This window comes from Ptychodera flava, chromosome 7, assembly GCF_041260155.1.
Source record: "Ptychodera flava strain L36383 chromosome 7, AS_Pfla_20210202, whole genome shotgun sequence".
NCBI classification, from domain to species: Eukaryota; Metazoa; Hemichordata; class Enteropneusta; family Ptychoderidae; genus Ptychodera; species Ptychodera flava.
Window position 1 is genome coordinate 3,443,028 of NC_091934.1, and position 19,029 is coordinate 3,462,056.

The 19,029-nt window shown below is 36.9% G+C and overlaps 1 protein-coding gene across 1 annotated transcript; it reads right to left on the reverse strand.

The window, feature by feature from the left end:
• Nucleotides 1–3,293: 3,293 nt before the first annotated feature.
• On the reverse strand, nt 3,294–16,090 carry LOC139136582 (MFS-type transporter SLC18B1-like). The gene is made up of 13 exons (XM_070704333.1): nt 15,694–16,090; nt 11,992–12,304; nt 11,607–11,702; nt 11,255–11,328; nt 10,501–10,657; nt 10,060–10,128; nt 9,600–9,690; nt 9,039–9,178; nt 8,505–8,606; nt 7,824–7,915; nt 7,447–7,539; nt 6,256–6,330; nt 3,294–5,572 (listed from the first exon to the last, which is right to left on the reverse strand). Exons 2-13 carry the CDS (start codon nt 12,220–12,222, stop codon nt 5,317–5,319), a joined length of 1,476 nt encoding a protein of 491 aa, XP_070560434.1. The 5' UTR covers nt 12,223–12,304; nt 15,694–16,090; the 3' UTR covers nt 3,294–5,316.
• Between the last annotated feature and the right edge of the window lie 2,939 nt (nt 16,091–19,029).

Genomic DNA, 19,029 nt, shown 5'->3' on the forward strand with positions numbered 1-19,029 from the left:
ATTTGTGGCTAAGTCTAAACAAACTACTTTTACAACCAACTGATAAGCATACGTCGATAATTACATGTAAATATAACAGCAATGTAACAATTTTTCTGTCACAAAAATCATTGCAATGGCTTCGGTATACTTTACATCACAAGGACTTTACACAAGTTAAAAGCAAGCAAAACAACATTTCCTGTTCGTTAACAAGACAGAGGGCATTGCACACCTATAAATGAACAAGTGAATGTCATTATGCTCCGTCACTAATGATAGGTCTTTTATTTTGGATCTTTTAAGTCGTCATTTATTTTGCTTTCTATGAAGTTTTACTTTAATGAACATTTTGTCAACCGATTGGTTCTGACAGAAACTAAAATCTCCACGGCGAGATGTGAAATAATCGTACGAGTTTTTATCTAAAAACATATGAGTTCCGTGTTTCTGCCGAAAATCTGACTTACAAGCTTTCCCTATCGTATTGAAGGTTGCAAGACAAGTATTGAACTCTGCCAATTAATGACTCTCTGCAGAGAAGTAAGCTCCTAGCCCTAACAAAGAATATACTTCAAAAAGCCTAGATATTGGCAAATAATGTGTTTTGTATTTGACAACTCTTTCAATAAGGACCACGTGACAGTCAATTTGAATAGCCTCTTATAAATCGGTGTTTACATTTCCCTCCGGTAACGCTGCAGTATTTTCGGTCAAAATTATCGTGTCAATCTTCCAAAGTGTGTCTGGGATTTTTTTAATCTGTCCTACTTTTTATGTTACATTCTTTGAAAGGCGTTAGACTAGGGATCTGTTATCGGTCAGATAATTGAGCTGCCCTACATGAAGACGTTCAAGGGATACTTGGTAACGTCAAAATGATATTGTATTACATCTCACGTACATGAACAATCTCATGAATGCGAACAAGAAGAGGAGCCCGGTTCGAAATTCTGCGTTTTTTAGTAAAAGTAAAACTAACAGCCGACATTTCCTCTGATAAATGTACGTGTACTCTTTGTGTCTGTCAAGTCAAAGTCGACAGAATTTCCCGGACAAAATTATCCCTGTCAATGCCTATTTGACGTACAATCTGCATCATCGTAATTACAGTTCCTAGAACGGTAAAACTGAACATCTGTTGTCAGATATAGAAGAATAGCATTTCTTTCCCATCAAAATATATCCGACAAATTTTAGTAGGCCAACCATTGAATGGTGTCATAGTTTCCAAAACTTACCTTATCAGCCTTTCGCAAAGCAAAGTATTCTGTTCCTTCTACAACTTTGTTGTTTTAGTTTTATGTCTTAGGATGCCGACAATGAAAACGCACTCTTCCTGTCAGTCGATTTCTCAACGTCTTTCCTAAATGTCCAACACTGTTTTGTGCTTCAGCCACTTTCTAAAATGACTGATCTGAGTTAATGATTCTGTATTCGGATCAATGCTAAATTGATATAAACTTTTAACTACAGTCACTTAGTAAGCGTTTCTCTACCCGTATGTTATCTGAAGATGTGTTTGTTCAGCAAAGAAAAGAAAAGCAATGTTAATTATTATCACTGTACACATCCAGTATTTGTGACGGCAAACACATACGTATCCTTATTAAAGGGAACGTCTATTGATGTCATTCAAATAAAGGTCAGTGTCATTATGATGAAACAGTGACTCTGCCTTATTACAACATTTATTATGTTGATGTGAAAGCCATGGTTGTCCGACGAATTTTCAACAGGACACACCATTACACTTTTGGAGTGTATTGCAAGAATGAGAATTTACAAGATTCTCTCTTCGCTGTTGAGCATATGTATATCTTTTTCGGGGAAAGCAGAGTAGGCTCAATGATTCAAAGATTATACACTTTTATCAGTCCTGTGAATATCTGTACACAAGCAGCAAAGCTTAGAAGAGGTTTCTTTCTATGTTCGACTACTCCGTCGCAAGATGGAGAGACTTACCCCTCAGTTCAAGTTTTTCACTTATTCATAAAACGGCTGTTTTGATGACTGACATAAAAGTTTGAATTTCAAATGAATCGTGAAGCAGCTGTAATCGAGGATAATTACTCATCAGATGGTTGGAAAAATGTTCATGGCTTAACTAAATATATCACAATGGACTCATCTATATTTTAAGGCATTATTTCATTTTAGGTTTGACAATATTTATAACTTATAGCGTTATTATTTCAAGAGTTACTACATGCACCTTTGCCTTTGAGCACCGACCCTCCACCCACGGTGATTTGAGTCATATTCTCAGGAAATGACTAACTGTAATATTATCAGAATACTTTTTACCCCTTCACCAGCATGGTTTAGTCTAATTCAATTGTTTCCTTTAACACAGCGTGACCTCTACACTGGGAGATGGGCGTGAAAGGGTCAAGGCCTGGAATCCAACGATTTCAAAAAAATTGACAGTCCACTGAAACAATTCGACTTATAGTTGTCATAGGTATAGCTTTACATAGCCTGTTTATGGATCTTGATTAATTAGATCGTCGTGGTGTTTAAGAGGCTTAGCGAAATTGAAAGACTTAAACCTTTGCTCAAACATTCGTCAAGGAATCTTTCAACAGTTCCCTTCGAAATCAAGAGTAAAAATTGGTGGTCACCGTGTAAAATTTGGTACCAGAGAAACAAATTGCCCGATATTTCCTAACACATGTAAATTCAAAATCGCCATCCCTGCGTTTACTCTATGGGGGAAAAGATTTTCAAAAAAGTAATCCGGTAAAACATTTACTTACTCTATGAACTGAAAAATGTACCCCACAAGTGGATAGACCAAAATGTATTGTAAAAGTTTGAGAGTCCGCATATCTGTCCCCGCACTTGTGTTTAAAAAGATTGAATTTGTTCAAGGACTTCAAAACTCATACTCTATCATTCTGAAGAAAAAGTTATATCTGAAATTGAGCGATGGAAAACAAGTTTATTAAGTTGACCTGATACTACCTCATGTACTTTTTTGGTAAATGTTGACCACATTTTTAACGCGCTGAATGTTAAAGGGAGGCTGTCGTCGGAACTGCGCATGTGTGACGTTCTTGTTTACAAACGATGTACTCCATGCAAGATATCTATATGCATCACTTCAACATAGCTGCATCATTTAAATTTTATTATATTCATTTTTAACAAACTTATTTCAACTTTCAGCAATCGCCTACGTACCCTAGATACATATTTACATCGGTCGTAGGGGTCCCTGGCAACCGTTGAGAAGAGTTCCGACGACCGCCTCCCCTTAAGTACACAATACGAATCAAAGAGATGAAACAAAAAACAATAAGAGAATCTGATGACCCTTGTGCAAGTGGTTTATTTTTATATACACTTGTTTTTGAGACGATCAGATCGTTGCCGACTTGATACAATAGATAAAACAGGACTATATGGCAACTCCTTTATACTCAAATAAAATACACAGTTACTGTAATGCTGACATGAATAATGAAAATTGATGCAGCCTCTGACAGTAGTGTGTGTTTTTGTCGGCAGAGTGTTTTTGACAGAAGTGTGTTTTTGCAAGTAGGGCGATGATGACTTCTGGTTGGTGCCTGGTTAATGTCTGGGGACATATGTTAGATACAAAAGGAAAACTAAGCTTGTCTTGGATTTCCGTCTTTCAAGCTCAGCCAATATGATGTCAAAATTCATTGACTTTGAATAATCCCCATAGACCTCTTCAATTTTCGCTTTCATAACCAAAATTTACTCTGTCGCCAACTTTGCCTACCTTAGCAACATTTACAACGTAACCATTTTTATTTTAGAATATTTCGATTGCTAAAAGGGACTCATGGAAATTTTCAACAGAAAAAGCAAAACGGCAAAACCAGGAACATGCGAGTTTCGGAACACATTAATGTGCCCCTGATCTTACTGACGGTAAAATTTGATGTTCTCGTGCATTCTGCTAGGCGTCAAAACATCGTCTCTCGTTACCGTAATTACAACTTATAACATGAGATGAATATTTTGTCAAGGAAAGTGCTTATAGAAAACATTATGGTACACCGTGATGGGACGTATAGCCCAGTCGTGAAGAGAACCGTTGAATAATACGATAAAAAATCATATAATATGACAAGAGTTTCGTTATTAAGGGAAGCGAGATGTAGGTTGTTCAGAAATTGACTCTGTGTTCGAATAAATGTACGTACAGTGTTTGTTGATATTTCAAACTAATCACATCTTTGACATTAAAATCTATTTCAAATGATAATCATGTTTGTAAACAGGGATATCAACATTTGCAATTGTACGCTTTCCTTTAGAAATTCTGTCAGGGAAGGCATCATTATTTCAAATGTATTGTCTTATTACCATTATCGCATCCTTCATTGATCAAGATAAAACTTTAGGCGTATACAAGTGTAACTTGTTGAAATATTTCTCATTGTGATTATTTTGCCAATTAGTGTCGGTAAAAATGCCAATCCCTGATGCTATTGCGGTCACGTGACATAACGCCCGAATACCCACAATACAACTGAATTTCTCTTCATCGTCTCTGTGTTGTGAGTCGTCAAATGTTCTTGATTGCGTCGATAAAGCATACACTTTCACTAATTAGTGAACTATACCTGATTGTCCGATGAAATTGTATTGTAACAACGAACGACAAATATCCAAGTCTTTAATCTGGTCCCCTGCCCCATTTCTACCGCTGGCTACACTGCTCACGCAAATAGGGTCCCTATTTTCGTGAGCAGCGCAGCCAGCGATAGAAATAGGACAGGGGACCAGATACAAGACTTGGTTTATGTTATACGTTGCTCTTAAAAAATAAATCAAACAAATGTATGTTTGACCTTCACTAGAGTTTAAAGAAAGAAATATTAAAGAAATAAAAGGTTAGTTATAAACAATTTTCGTGTTCGTCAGGGGAGTACACATAATCACGTGCACGTGGCTGTTTCCCCTGGTTGTGCTGAATAGTCCATGTGTCTGACTGTTTGCGCGGCAAATCTGATTCTTTAAATATTGGAAAATGGGAGGGAATAGTTGAAAGATAGAAGTTGTTATTCTTAGGCCCTGAAACTGCTTCAATGAAACTGATTCTGCGTTGCAGAGAGTGTTTGAAAATCAGGCTGTATCTGGACTATGTCAACTAGTAACATTGAGCGTTTGTCTAGGAGTACATGATATATCACAGAACATGACTCTTATCATTTTACTCTTCGTTGGTATAAGATGGAAATCCTTCAATCACAACGCTTGATGAATATATTCATTAACATATTCACCTTCAGAAAATCTAGGGTTAATACGCTCTTCACAGTTCAGGAATGTTCGTTGCAAGTCTACATGAGGTCGATGTTAGTTTTGCGTGTACTGTGGATAGCTTTGACTGAGTGGTATCTTCTCATTGTTGGCTGGAAACTCGCTGAGTTGAACGCCATTCTTCTCAAGGTCGGAGTATTCCTGTCTCTTTCTTGCCAAGTGTGTTTCTCTCACCATAAAGCCACCGTAAAGTAGACAGGTTAGAATGCTGATAAATCCGGCAGCTGTTGTGGTCCATGCAAACCCGTACAATTCATAGAATACACCGCCAAGTATCGGACCAATGGCAGTACTGAAATTAAACGAGAGAAATCAACATCAACTAGGTTTACTCACATCCCTCCAAAGTGTGGAGAGACTGTGGTTTACTAAACGATGGACATTGAAATAAATCTCCAATGGGCCGAGCATATTTCATTCAGTATTACTCAGTCCCCGATAGAGAGTCTGTGACTATCACAAGCAGTGTTTCGAATTAATATTATTGATATTCCCCTTTGCATTGTCTTTGTATTTACGGTATCCAATTGTGGGAGTGGTCAGCTGATCCAGAAATCACTGTTCGATGCGTGCGACGATTGTGTGTCGATTTCAAAGATACAACCATGTGAATTACACTGTTGAATCTCTATTAGCATTTACTGTGCAGTGCACGTCATGTCGGGTTACGGAAATAGCAACTGTTGTGTTTACTCATGTGTAAACAATGATCCGGACAAACATACCAGCAGAACTCTATCCGCTGGTTTTATTTAGCATGGCTAACAAAGAGTCGTGACCCCTTTCTACAACTGTATCATTTCAGATTTAATTTTAACAGATTTTAATGGTATTACAATAAATGAAAACGCTGATTAATGTTTGCCACAATTGTGTATATAATGAGTAAAAAATCGATTTCGATCAACCTAATCATCATTGTTGTCCAACTATTCTTATTTTCGCGTGAGGTTAAAACTATAATTGTGTACCTACCCGATGAAATACACGCAATAGTAAACACCTGAAACCATGGCACCAAGAGCTAAGTTGTCCTCCATACCAGATGACCTGTTGAATAATAATGAAAATAAATAATAATACAAATAATCATCATCATCATCATCATCATCATCATCATCATCATCATCATCATAGACTTGGCCGTCATGAATGTCATACAGAATGTCATCAAAGGCCCAAGTGATATTAAAAGCAATATGTAAATTTTCATTTAGACGATGATATTCAAATTCAAGTCTCAGTCTGGAGTAAATCTTGCTTTTAAATATTTCCAATGGATCATCAGAAACTTTGTTCCTAACCACATCACTTCTTGCTTAATGAATAGACAACTTTGCCATTGTTGTAATGTAAACAAACAAACAGAGACATTGCACGTCTATGAATAAATACAGAATTGTTAACAGGAGGATTAATGTAGTAGCAGCGAACGGAGCATCATTTTCTGCTGTCATGTGAGTGACTGATGTTGAAATCTGTTTGTACAGGAGCCACTTGCTGATGCAAGTGAGTGTTCAGAAACTAAAATATTGTACATTTGATTGGGAAAGAACATTGTATGTCAATATGTGGTCACATAGCTTATTGGTTCCGTATAGAAAACGCGGTGAACTTCTTGTGTGTCTTTGTATCAATATTGCAGATTCCAATGAATCAAAGCAAACAGTTTCATCTTTATCTGTGAACATTGATCAGTGAGACTGTACATGTGCCTTTGTAAATGGAAAATTTCTCGTAATCTTTGCGTAACTATTTAACATGGGGAATGGTTATAGGCGAAATGGATATTTATTCAAAATAGGATTTTGACGCCATGGAAATAGAAAATTTAGAATCTGACTGGGATTATCTGATGGGAAAATGTTTCAAAGATGACACCAGTATGATAAGATAATTTCTGACAAATCTGTCGACAATGCGATGACAATGTGTGATACAATCTTGTTCCTTCACCTCAATTTTTATTTATGTCGGTGTCAATTTCTCTGTTATGAAAAATGAATTATTTTATAATTACTTTATGAATTATTTTATTTTATCATTTATGAAGAAAAGTAAAATTAAACTTCTTTATTCTAACACATGACAAGCAAATTCTTTGTTACGTGGATTTTTGTGAGTATTAGGACTGTGACATATTCTATACAAATGAAATGTACTTACTTGGCTTTTTCCATAAGATCCACCATTATGATGACACCCACTGCAGTACCGAATCCAGTCAGGAACAGAGTCACACAGAGCAACCACAAATATCTAAATTTCAAGCAAGCCAAGACAAACAATAAAATTAAGTATGAAATGAAGAAAAAATCTCAAATTGGTAACAGCGTTGTGACGACCTTTGGAAATTTTGAGTGACAAGTTCAATATAAATTAAGGTGATTATTTTAGATTTTAACACATCAACTGATTAAGCTAGAATTTGCGAAAGTCAGCTCTGGGATCATGTTTCTACTCTCTAATCGCAGCTTAGGTAACACGAGTCAGGTTTATGAATATGTAAAATTATGCCACATGATATAATTGTGTGTACTTACGGTGGAATGTGAAACCAAGGACAGGGACCCATGAAGAACACGGATACAGTGACTAAGATTAAACCAGCAAGTATGGACCATCGCAACAAACGCTGAAACGTGAGATAATGAAATAGAGTGATTGGATAAAGTGACCGTAATAAGTGATCAATTTTAGCGATAGAGATCAGAGTGTATATGAAGATGTAAATATTCACCGGTGCTGGTTTCCATTGGAAACACAAACATCAGTTTTATGAATGACTGGAGTTCAGTGATATGAAGATAATAGCAATGTTATATCAATTCACGTTTCCTTTAAATCAGAGATGTTTTAATTATATTTGTATATATATGTTCTGTCTGTAGATGGAAAGAAAGGTGTTTCTTTCAATATCTATCTTGCTATCATGTTATCCAGATGTGGTTTATAAAATCTTTGACATTATATGAGTTAACGGCGGTGTGCTGGCTCAAAAAAATTCATTTGTATCCATTGTATAATTTAGTAATACCGATGATAAGTTTCAGTTGAAGCTTAATAAGAAAACTTTGTCTTGGACCTCAACAGTAAAGTGATTCATCTTTCTGTTCGTTGAGGCAAGACTTTCGTTTCTTTGCTTGACTACGTCCAGTAAAATCCTGGACTATTTTTTCGTCACGTCATCTCAGTATCAATGTTTCAAGAAAAGGTAAACTTACTGGTTTATCGCCAAGCCAGCCCCATACTGGTGATCCCACACCATAGCCAAAAGTCAATATTGAAAATATAAAACCTTCCAATGTTTTGCTCTGAATGGCATACTGAAAAGGAATTGTACAAATGTTAAAACTTCATGTAATCACCTGCCATTTATCAGGTGTACACATCTATTAAAAATCTTCTTATCTACGTGAAAGTACGTGTTTGTTTCGCTAAGACTTTCTCATCATCTTAGATTCGATTTGATCTCAACAATTTTCAGCGATTGACATGGATAAATTGCAATCTACATCGACATTCTGCAGAATTAATAATTATGTCAGCGAATTCAATATCATAAGCTTCATGTCTTGCAAGATCTATTTGTAGGTATGAACGCTGTTCTTTGATCATTTAGTTTTATTTCCAAGTATTGATGTATAACAGGGAAAACTGATAATATCAAAGTTGCCATTCGGCAGCAATCCTGAAGTAATCCTTTGACTTTTTTAGTTTTATTACAGTATGTGTTATGTTGAAATGGCTTTCCTTACCGTTGATGTGAGGTAGAGTGACAATATTGGCAGAACAAAGGAATTTACTATTCCCGTGTTCATTCTGGCTATCGATGGAATGACAATTCCTGGAGCTGTTTTGAAAAGTTCAACAATTGAACCTTGTTCTTTCAGAGCGTCTGAAACAGAATAGACAATCTATGTTTGAAAAACTCTAATGAAGCACAAATATCCCCCTGTAATCTAATGCGTGTTATATAATGTTTGCAATATAAGGTCAACAAAATGATATTAAGCAATGCATCCCATCGTCATACTCTTTATCACACCACTGTCACACGCACACACAACGTCCAGGTTTCAGTGCAAAGGAGACTGAAGAATTCTTCGCTCGAGCGCCCTCGGGCGACGGAAATTCACCTTTCAATACAGTTGATATGCCCAAGCTACAGTAGATTTACAACAAAAAGCACGACACAATGTCATTTCAAAGAGGCTTCGCCATGCGGCAAATCACCAGAGCATAGTAAAGTATACAGTCTAAAAGCAACATATGTAAAATGGCATTAACAAAATGACGTAATATAAAAAAGTACGTACCTATTTCTTTGTCCACAACAAAGTAGTTCAGAGGTACGGTCAGCATAATGCAGGCTCCTATCACGTAAAATGGTAATTCATAACCACCAACCTGAAGCCAACATGAATACATCAGTGACTTGTTTAATAATGGCAATGAATTTGACCAATTACAGTTTACACAACAAGAGACGCACACTTACATTGCAGAGTGTAGACATACGCGAGATATCGGTTTTAAGATATGCATGAGTGGCCTCTGTAAAGATATTTTCAAAATTTATGAATTGCTATCTATCAACTGCACGTAGAAGTTTTACTTTTCAATCGTTGATTTCACATTGACTGTTCTTGGCAGGAGACACACACATTAAACAGACCATTGCCATTATAAATGTTTTTGGTTTTTTTTGCACCTGGCGCACTGTGACTTAGATATACGACGGGTGATTTACGATATTGTGTGCATTTGGATACTTACGTCATACAAAATTCCACCAATCAAAGGTCCGCTTGTTAATCCCGCGCCAAAGAACATCATCGTTATTCCCTGTAAGGAAGTTAGAAATAATGATAATAGGAATGCAGTGATTGTTTGTTTCGTCATCAGATTAATGGTATACTGGTATAATAATCTAGTGTTGAGTTCGAGGACATATCAGGGAGGTCATCAGTAACAAGCAACGAATGCTGCTGACTATAAATAATTTACACAGTTGAGGTGAAAAAACCAGACTTAGCATGGTGGCAAATTTCCGTCCATGTCATGGTGCCAAAAATTAAGCTACTTCTACATTTTAAACGACTCTTTTTCAAGAAAGAGATGGAATAATAAGATTTCAGAAACTTCAAAATTATTTCATCGCATCACCAAATTATACTAATAATGGTACTCGCTAGGTGGCGCTGTTTAATGACTTACCAAGACGAATCCTTGCATATGGACAGGATATTGATGGAAAATAATTGCCATGGACGCATTGATGCTGATTATACAAAAAGAGGCTTCGGCTATACGAATAATAAAAGCCAGTGCAGTGAACAATTCATACTCGTCGGGGGCAACTTTGTCAAGAAACCTGAAAATAGAATGGCGAAAAGAATTGTGTTACTATTACGCGACAGTCTTCCATCATAACGCTTAAGATGTTTTCTGTAGAAAGTTGGTGATTTTTTTCAACCTTAAAATAATTAATGATTCCAAATGTGACGATGAATTCCGTTTGATATCTTCAAAACTACAGTTTGTTTCAAATCTATAGCAGACTCTACAATTGGAAACTATGGATCATAACTTGCAGCTGATATTGGCCAATCAAAGTAATATTCGTGTCCTTTTGACCCTTACCCAATAATCATTCAAAATTATCTTCTTCTTCTGTTAATCAGTTTTTAAACAAAACATCCATGAATGGAAGTAAGTTCAAATATCAGTTTTCTAAAATTACTGGATTTCAGTTCTTACAGACCATCATTTATGGTATTGATCAATACAAATGTTACAAGTAAAGCTTTTACAGTAACCAAGACATTGCCATGGAAACCCGATTGATTGCTCTCTAAAACAGGCTCCTTCAGCACATCAAATAAAATTTAGTGGTGTCTTTCAATTTTTACCACATGATAAATACCATCACAATATTTACTGTTGTTGGAGCACACTGGTATGGACTCACCCGTATGACAGTGTAGTTAATCCAGCACCGAACATTCCGAATAGATAGGCGAACCGCGCCCCGAGTTTCGGAACCTGATTAGAGATATATGATATTGCTTTGTTAGGATTTTGTTTAAGGTGTTGTTTCTGATTGAGTATCGAAATGCGTTTGTGGGTTCATTGCGTTACCAAGCACGGTTACATTGAACAAGACGTTGTTGTTGTTGTTGTTGTTGTTGTTGTTGTTGTTGTTGTGTCACACCACAATTCTTATCAAGTCATATTTACGTCAACATGTTATAGTCAGTGCAAAGAAGATTAGTCGTATGCAAGTTGGGCAATGAAATATCTTGGAAAAATGGAAAACTCACCAATCTTCCAGATAGAGGCGATAAAATCACACAGGTAGCAGCATAACTACTGAATATAAAACCAATGACAGTGTCAGATACACCGTGTCTAATAGCCTTGGGAGAAAAACAAAAACAAAATATTTCAAACTTTCAAGAAATCTAATTTCTGTGTAAGTATTTGCTGTTTCCTAGCGATTAGTACAAAATATGTTTGTAAAGTCAATTTCCGCTAGAAAGACATTTTTTAATTCCTGTTCATGCTTTCTTAGCACTGTCTACGCATTTTAAGCAGTTGAAACCAGACGTCGAAATAATTTTCGCGGAACTAAAATCAGGCGAGTAGTAATATTCGTGACATGTAATAATTATTGTAAATTGTGAGCGACACACTATATTTACTCACCTCATCTGGAAAAAAAGGCGCGATCATTGAATAAGCTGTGTAATAGAAATATCTACTGATACAAAGTCCAGCTAGCAAGACTTTCAGTTTTGTGGACATAGCTTTTATTGTCGGCTTTTCTTTTTCAATCTCTTCATTTTCTTCTTGTTCTTTTTTCTGATTTATCTCTGTGCTTTTTTCGACCAGCGAACCGCTCTCTCTTCCGATATCGCCATTACCTCCTTCAACCATTCTATATTCCGTTTTGTTTTATGATATAGGTTTTCTTTTCACTTTGAAGTTAGCGGGACTTGTATGACTCGAAAAGAAGGATCTGAAATGAAAACTGAATTCATAAGCTTCTAAATGGATGAAGCAGGAGCTAAAAGTTGCAGAGTTCCGTCCGAACTTTACTGAGGTAGAAAATATTGTGCCATTAATGATATGTATAACTACCCGTCTGTAGTTGCAGTTGTATGTAACACTGTGATTTTGGCGATAGCGTGCAATTTGAACAATATCATTAGCACCTTCATCAAAATCATCATCAAATCATCATGGTTTGTGGGAATGACCTAACGAGACCCTTCACGTTGTCTAATGTGTTTTTTTCTCTATATCTGCACTAACAACCCATCAGTCTAGTTAAAGGTTGGAAATTTGACCATTTTCACTGCAAACACAATTTTACGACGACAGTGAATCAGCCATAATAAAGGCTGTAGACTAAAGATCACAAATTTAAATCTATTTAGATTTTACACATTCGTCTAATTATATGTTGCAGACACATGCACGCTATACTAAGATTTAAGAGAAACAAGCCATTCATTTGTTGTCACGGAAACTGACCGGTATGACCTTTATTCAGAGTTAAGACGTGATGGATAAAAATCGGCCTTATTTTTGATCTAATAAAGTTTAGATTACTTCTGTAAATAATTACATAATGTAACTAGAAATTTGCTAGCACATGCGCAGTTCCCGACCGTTAACATAAATTTTTGGCAGTGTTACTTGAATTCAGTCTAATTCATATTGATCATGGTGCGATTTGATATAATATCAGTCACCAAACAATACTTTGTTTAAAGACTTGTCTCATAAAACAGCAATACTAGGCCATTATATCGCATTCTCCTTCCCCATATAATCGTGTAAGGCACACTGCTTTGTTAACTGAATATTCTACTGGTATCATACGGGTTATTTTAGCATCTTTCTAATCGGATATCGCAATCTGAACACAACACCTGTTTACGATTCAATCTATTCTAAGAGGCAAATTTACTCTTTTCTTTTTGTAAGTGAAGATCTACAATAAACTTTGACAATGATAATTCGAACAAATATGAAGAAGAAATCGCTAGCCCTAAAAGGCACCATTTACCAGATGATATTCAACTCAGTATGATAAACATTGATGTATATTTTCCTTTGAGTCTCGTATCTTACCATACGTGCTGGTAGTCACAGATACACTGCCCTTCAATTTACGAATTGTCATGATGACCATCAGCTCTTAATTCATCACTGATTGCCGTCATTTCCGGACTATTCGGGGACATTTAATCACTAATCATCAGCGTTATTACAATGTTGAGCAGTAAATGCTTGAAATCAAACAAAAGTTTAAACTGTCATGAACATATATACATTTGCTAGTTTCTTTTATATAAGACAAACTTATAGGTATTTGTCATGAAGAGATTGCTTTGGTCATATTACAAATATGATAATGATAACATCAGTAAATATTTCTTCACTAATAATATTTGCGCAACAGGACAAAATAATTCGAGTTGCTTTAATCAGGCTCCAAATGGAGTGATCTTAATCTTCAGAGATAAAGCATTCACCATTACTATGATACACGAACTTCAACTTGTCTACATACAATGTCTTCATCTCCATATTTGGGTTATCTCCAGATTTTCAGATTTTCAACTCATGCTTTTGAATAAAAGGAATTTCTAAGTTTCCAGTTGGAAGCTAAATATTCCTTTAGAAAACAATCCGGAATCATGATGGATCAACCATTCTCACACCATCAATTTCTAGTGTTGTTAAATCAGTTTAATAAAAAACGGTTCCTTCATCAATCTCTTAACAATCAAATTTATATTCCGCTACATCCATGCTCCAACTTTTCTTGTACTTTTTTTGTTGATTTAATGACGCTGTCACGTCCTTGAACTTTGAGAGAGACCGGCGGTGGTGCTTCTTCGCGTAAAATGAGTGTACAGGAGCGATTTTATTCTAATTTTCTCCTCTATTTCTCAAAAAGGGTGTCTTTTTAGTTTTTACTTATTCCGGAAAAGGGACTTTTGCTAAAGAAGCATGGATAGCCAGTAATGCTGGAAGTGCCACGTACAGTGTTTAACAAGGAATTGCTGCTTTGATATCGCCCAAAGCAAGATATGACATCAGTCAAATGTCACTGTGATATGAGTGCCATAACCAATAATCTGCGCTGTAACTTAGCGTAGTAAACCTTCAACCTTCATTGTACTTCGCGGAAGCTTCAAGACATGGCATGTAGACTACAACCATTACAACGAAGCAAGGTGTCGGAAATTCTTACAGTTATATTGGGTCACATTTTTGCAAGACTTAAAAACGGAAAACGAGGGTTAGAAGTCAAGGTTATATCAATATTTTTTAGCTAAAAATGTGAGGGTTGCGGTATAGGAAGGGTGTAAATGTTCGTACACCCTTCCTATGCCGGCGTCATCCAGCGGCCATTGCTATACTGGTTGCCGCGAAAAAGGTGCAGTGACTTTCGATGTGCTGCAAGAGGTTAGATCAAGTTATATGAGAATATTGTGGATATCATCTCATTTGCATGCATGAGGATAGGCCGGGTACTCAATCGAGTTGAAGGTTTACTGTGCTGCCGCCAGCGGTGTTGGCGACCTCGTACAAAGCGAACGAAACTCTATTTTAAGAAGTGATTCTTGCAAATGTACCGGCTAAATGTAAATATGAATTAACAATAAGATTATTACTGTGGTCCAAGCGTACAATAGAGGAGAACATAAAGAATTATGCCGGTTGTAATTCTACATAAAAATTCAAATTAATAATATTACCATGTTTAAATGTTTAGAAATGATATCTGCATTCGAACGACTGCTTTAACGTGAAATTGTCCCTTGAAAGAGACTTACATCAAAGGCCGACATACAACAATATACTAAATGATTTGACTCAATTGGAAACTGAATCTAAATATTCGATTTTAGGACACTTTCCGAAAATACAATGAGCGGTTAACCCGAGCACACCAACAAATGATGGTTGTGTAGACCATGTCATTATAACCATCAATTTATGTACGTTCGTTTTTGGAACACTCCGATGCCAAAATACGTAAGAGTCAGAGCATATACTTTTATCCGTTTGCGGAAACAACTTTACACCGACGAAGGTAATCTGTTCCGAAAATTTTCCCTGACCAGCCAATCTTGAACGAGATGTAGCTCTATCGCCATTATTTCAGAATGGTGTCCTCGCTATTAGCTACTGCTAAACGCAGATTTAAACGATTGAAGCCAAGAAAAAACTGAAGGCAATTCAGATATTGAGCATAGAGACACCAACACATCTATATCACAGCTCTACCGCTGGTGTCTGTAATATTAGACGATATTGACGCTGACAGTGATATTTGTTTGACAAGTTGTAATGTGAAATTAGGTTGAGCAATGTAAACGTACTCACACAGTAATCAAGCTATGGATTCAGATACCAGAACGATCGCTGTTGTTTTCGTCTCAAGATGTTTTGTTGGCCCTTGATGCAGATTGCTGATCAGTCTTCTTCGATGTTCTCTCAAAGACAAGTGCCCTTAACTGGACATACGCAGAGTCCAACTTGAAATGAACAAGTGCTGTTTCAGAATGACATCCGTGTACATAAGTGACTGTAATTCAAATCATGGTTTTGCATTAAGCGGGTAGACAGAACTGCGGGTGATTTAAACTTTCCCCTGTATTAGTGAGTGAGTACACCCGTATAGGTCACTTTGTCAGTGCACACCGATATTGAAATTGATTAGGTTATAACAATCAGAGACAATAGACGCGTCTCGTTGCTACTGTCCATGTCACAATCGATGCTAATAAGCGGGTAGCGTTGTCTATGTGAAGAAGACATTGCGATTCTCTTTAATCATGGCATGGAGTTACTTCCATGACAAATGGAGGTAGCAGAGACTTGCCGCCATTCCAGCACCTAGTGTACACAATCAGGCTAGATGCGAAGCAAGTCATAAATAGATGTCGACAGTCCGACTAGTTGTTTGTTGCGGTGTGATCTGAGCTACCATGTATATTTCACAACTACTGTATTAAAATTTATCATTCAATGCACCTATATCTCCTAGTGTTATGCCTGTCTGGTATGATTGGTTACTCTGTGCATGCATGGAGGTAGTAGAGACATGGATGTACAAAAACAGACTTTGTAAATCCATGCTCTGTGCCTTCTCTATGGTGATCAAGTGTATGCGTTGAGTCAGTAAGAATTCTAACGATGTCTTGATGAGGTGTCAATGTGTACCACCATAGGCTGTGGTTGCACGAAGCCTTGCCTTTGTCGGCAAAGCATCAGGAATATACTGTGCGGGCGTAGGATGAGACTCCAGTTTTTAAGTAACAATACAACGTGTCATTCTTTTGTTCTTAACATGTCAGAAAAAAGACCACAAACGATGCATACATGTGACAAAGGATTGCCTCAAACGTCTTTATTTCGCATTGCAGTTGATCTAAATACGGAACACATCTTGATTTCCTGGCGTTCGACTGTTAGGAATATGACAAAGTAAAAAGTTTGAACACATGAAAATACCTAAATATTGACTCACGTGTCGACACAGCGCCTGAACTGATTGCAAACACCGAAATTCTAAAAATGTAATATGATTTGATGATTTGAAATGAATTTACTATAAACAGAAATCAGTTTGTGAAGACATAACATTGCCGGCTGTCACAAGATGCTAAAATCCTACAATCAACTGCGACTTATATATAGAACGGTGAGAAAAAGACTAGTAACCAGAGCAGTGTTACGGAAAGAGCAAATGTACATGGTATCGCAAACACCGTGACCACGCCCCTTTACCACAGCAGCTAACCAGGGATCCTTCAAATACTGAAAACGTAAACAATGTTGAAAATTTAGATTCACAGGGTAAGATATGAAAAATTAGATACACATGGAAAAGTGTCAAAATTCAGATACACAGGGAAGGGTGGAGACGAGGTTGTTATTTCCTCCTCACTGTCGAACGAAAGAAATCGTAAAAATTACACCGAGCTAAGAAACAAACAGTAACTTTTCATAAACGCCCTGAAACAAAGGATACAAACATGTGTATTGAGGAACTACTTGTAATCAAGAATTGAGAAATGGATCACTGACGCTATCTTTCTTGCCTACACGTGTTGTGAGTGAGCGACAATCGTGAATCACAGACAACGGAAAAGGTTTCGTTGTCTTCCAATTTACAACAGAGTAGTTGCTATTATGTGATGCCACCGTCTCCCTCCAATCAAACACAGTTAGGTGATTTGCAGAGTAAGCGATGGGGCTATTTTTGGAGCCACCGTCTCTGTGTCATTCACACAAGGAGTTCACGATTAGATGGAATAGCTGGATATCCATACTGGCCACAGGCAAATTATATAGGATATATCTGACAGGGTCAATAATAAATGATTCATGGATAAACTCGCTGGAAAGACTTGATAAAGGTTGCCATTGTATACACTCAGAAGAGAGAATGTCATTGTGTGTACTCACAGTCTCTCTGTATGTACTATTATTCTCGTCGTAATAGAGGGATCGCGTCCGCATCAACCAGACAATAACATTTACAACGAGGCAATTTTTTCCCGCAAAATATAATCAATTTCCGAGCTTGTTATGTTTTGTTAATTGTGATTCATTTAGTTTTTTGAAGATGAACGTTGAAACTGTTTCAGTGCTTGTGTTTTACTTCAGTTTGTGGATTTGTTTATTTGTTTGTTATTCAGACCACAGTCCGACAGTGTTAAGACTGACGTCACCGTGACAGTATAATGCAAATAACAAAGACAAACCTCACTCTTTGATAAGCCTGACAAAACAAAGTGAAAGCTTCTAAAAATATAAAAATATTGATGTTTACATATCATTGTCGTGTAGCATTCATTTTGTGCCTCGGATAGGGATTCTGCATAAACACCGCAGGCAGTGGCTCTACCGTATCAAATAAAATGATGCAGCTCGTATGGATATTTGGATATATCAATATAAGAAGGGATACCTCGATGCTTCAAACTATTACTTATAAGCTTGATGATATCGTAACGCCTTCCCATCCCTTCGCCATGATTTCAAATGCTTAGCATTGACTTGTAGTGATCAACTTGACTGATAGTAACCTCATGGTAACCTCTAGGACTACACTGAAATTCTATGCTTATTCCCTTTACGATTGCAGTTCATGATTCACTACGACTGTGATATGATACTGAGATCTGGTAGTAAAATCAATCAGCGACAAGAACAAGATATTGCAGAACCAGCAGAAATACCACTGAACCAGCACCACGATCAACACTATGGTGACACCCCACGGCGTATCGAAGAGTGGTCCAACGGTGGATGGTATGCAAGACATAGACGCTCTAGCTAGGTAATTTGACAATATCAGTATTGGTGCGAATTTTATGCCTGTTAGATACACCGGGCGAGAAAGTGATAGTCCACAGGAATGGTTACAGAAGTTTGAAATGTATTTGAACTTGAGACAAATGCTACCAGCCAACGTCCGTGATATTTTGGTTTGCTCATGACAGATGAAGAAGAGCGTTGGTTCGACTCCAATGAGCAGTTTTAGAAAATTTGGATGCTCTCAGAAGTGTTTATCTCCAACGTTTTACCCGACAAGCACCAATGTGTCAACATGACGAAGAAATTGACAGTATTTGACAGGGACCCAATGAATGAGTAGAAAAATTTGCAGTTCGTTTCGATCGATATGATACCAGAACAGCGATGCTTTCC

Bases quoted from the DNA above. Each gene is read 5' to 3' on its own strand.
- LOC139136582 (XM_070704333.1), bottom strand. From the start codon at position 12,222: ATGGTTGAAGGAGGTAATGGCGATATCGGAAGAGAGAGCGGTTCGCTG. The intron at 11,703-11,991 runs GTGAGTAAATAT...TTTTCTCCCAAG, and splicing joins CGCCTTTTTTTCCAGATGAG to GCTATTAGACACGGTGTATC. The intron at 7,916-8,504 runs GTAAGTTTACCT...CTCACGTTTCAG, and splicing joins GCTGGCTTGGCGATAAACCA to CGTTTGTTGCGATGGTCCAT.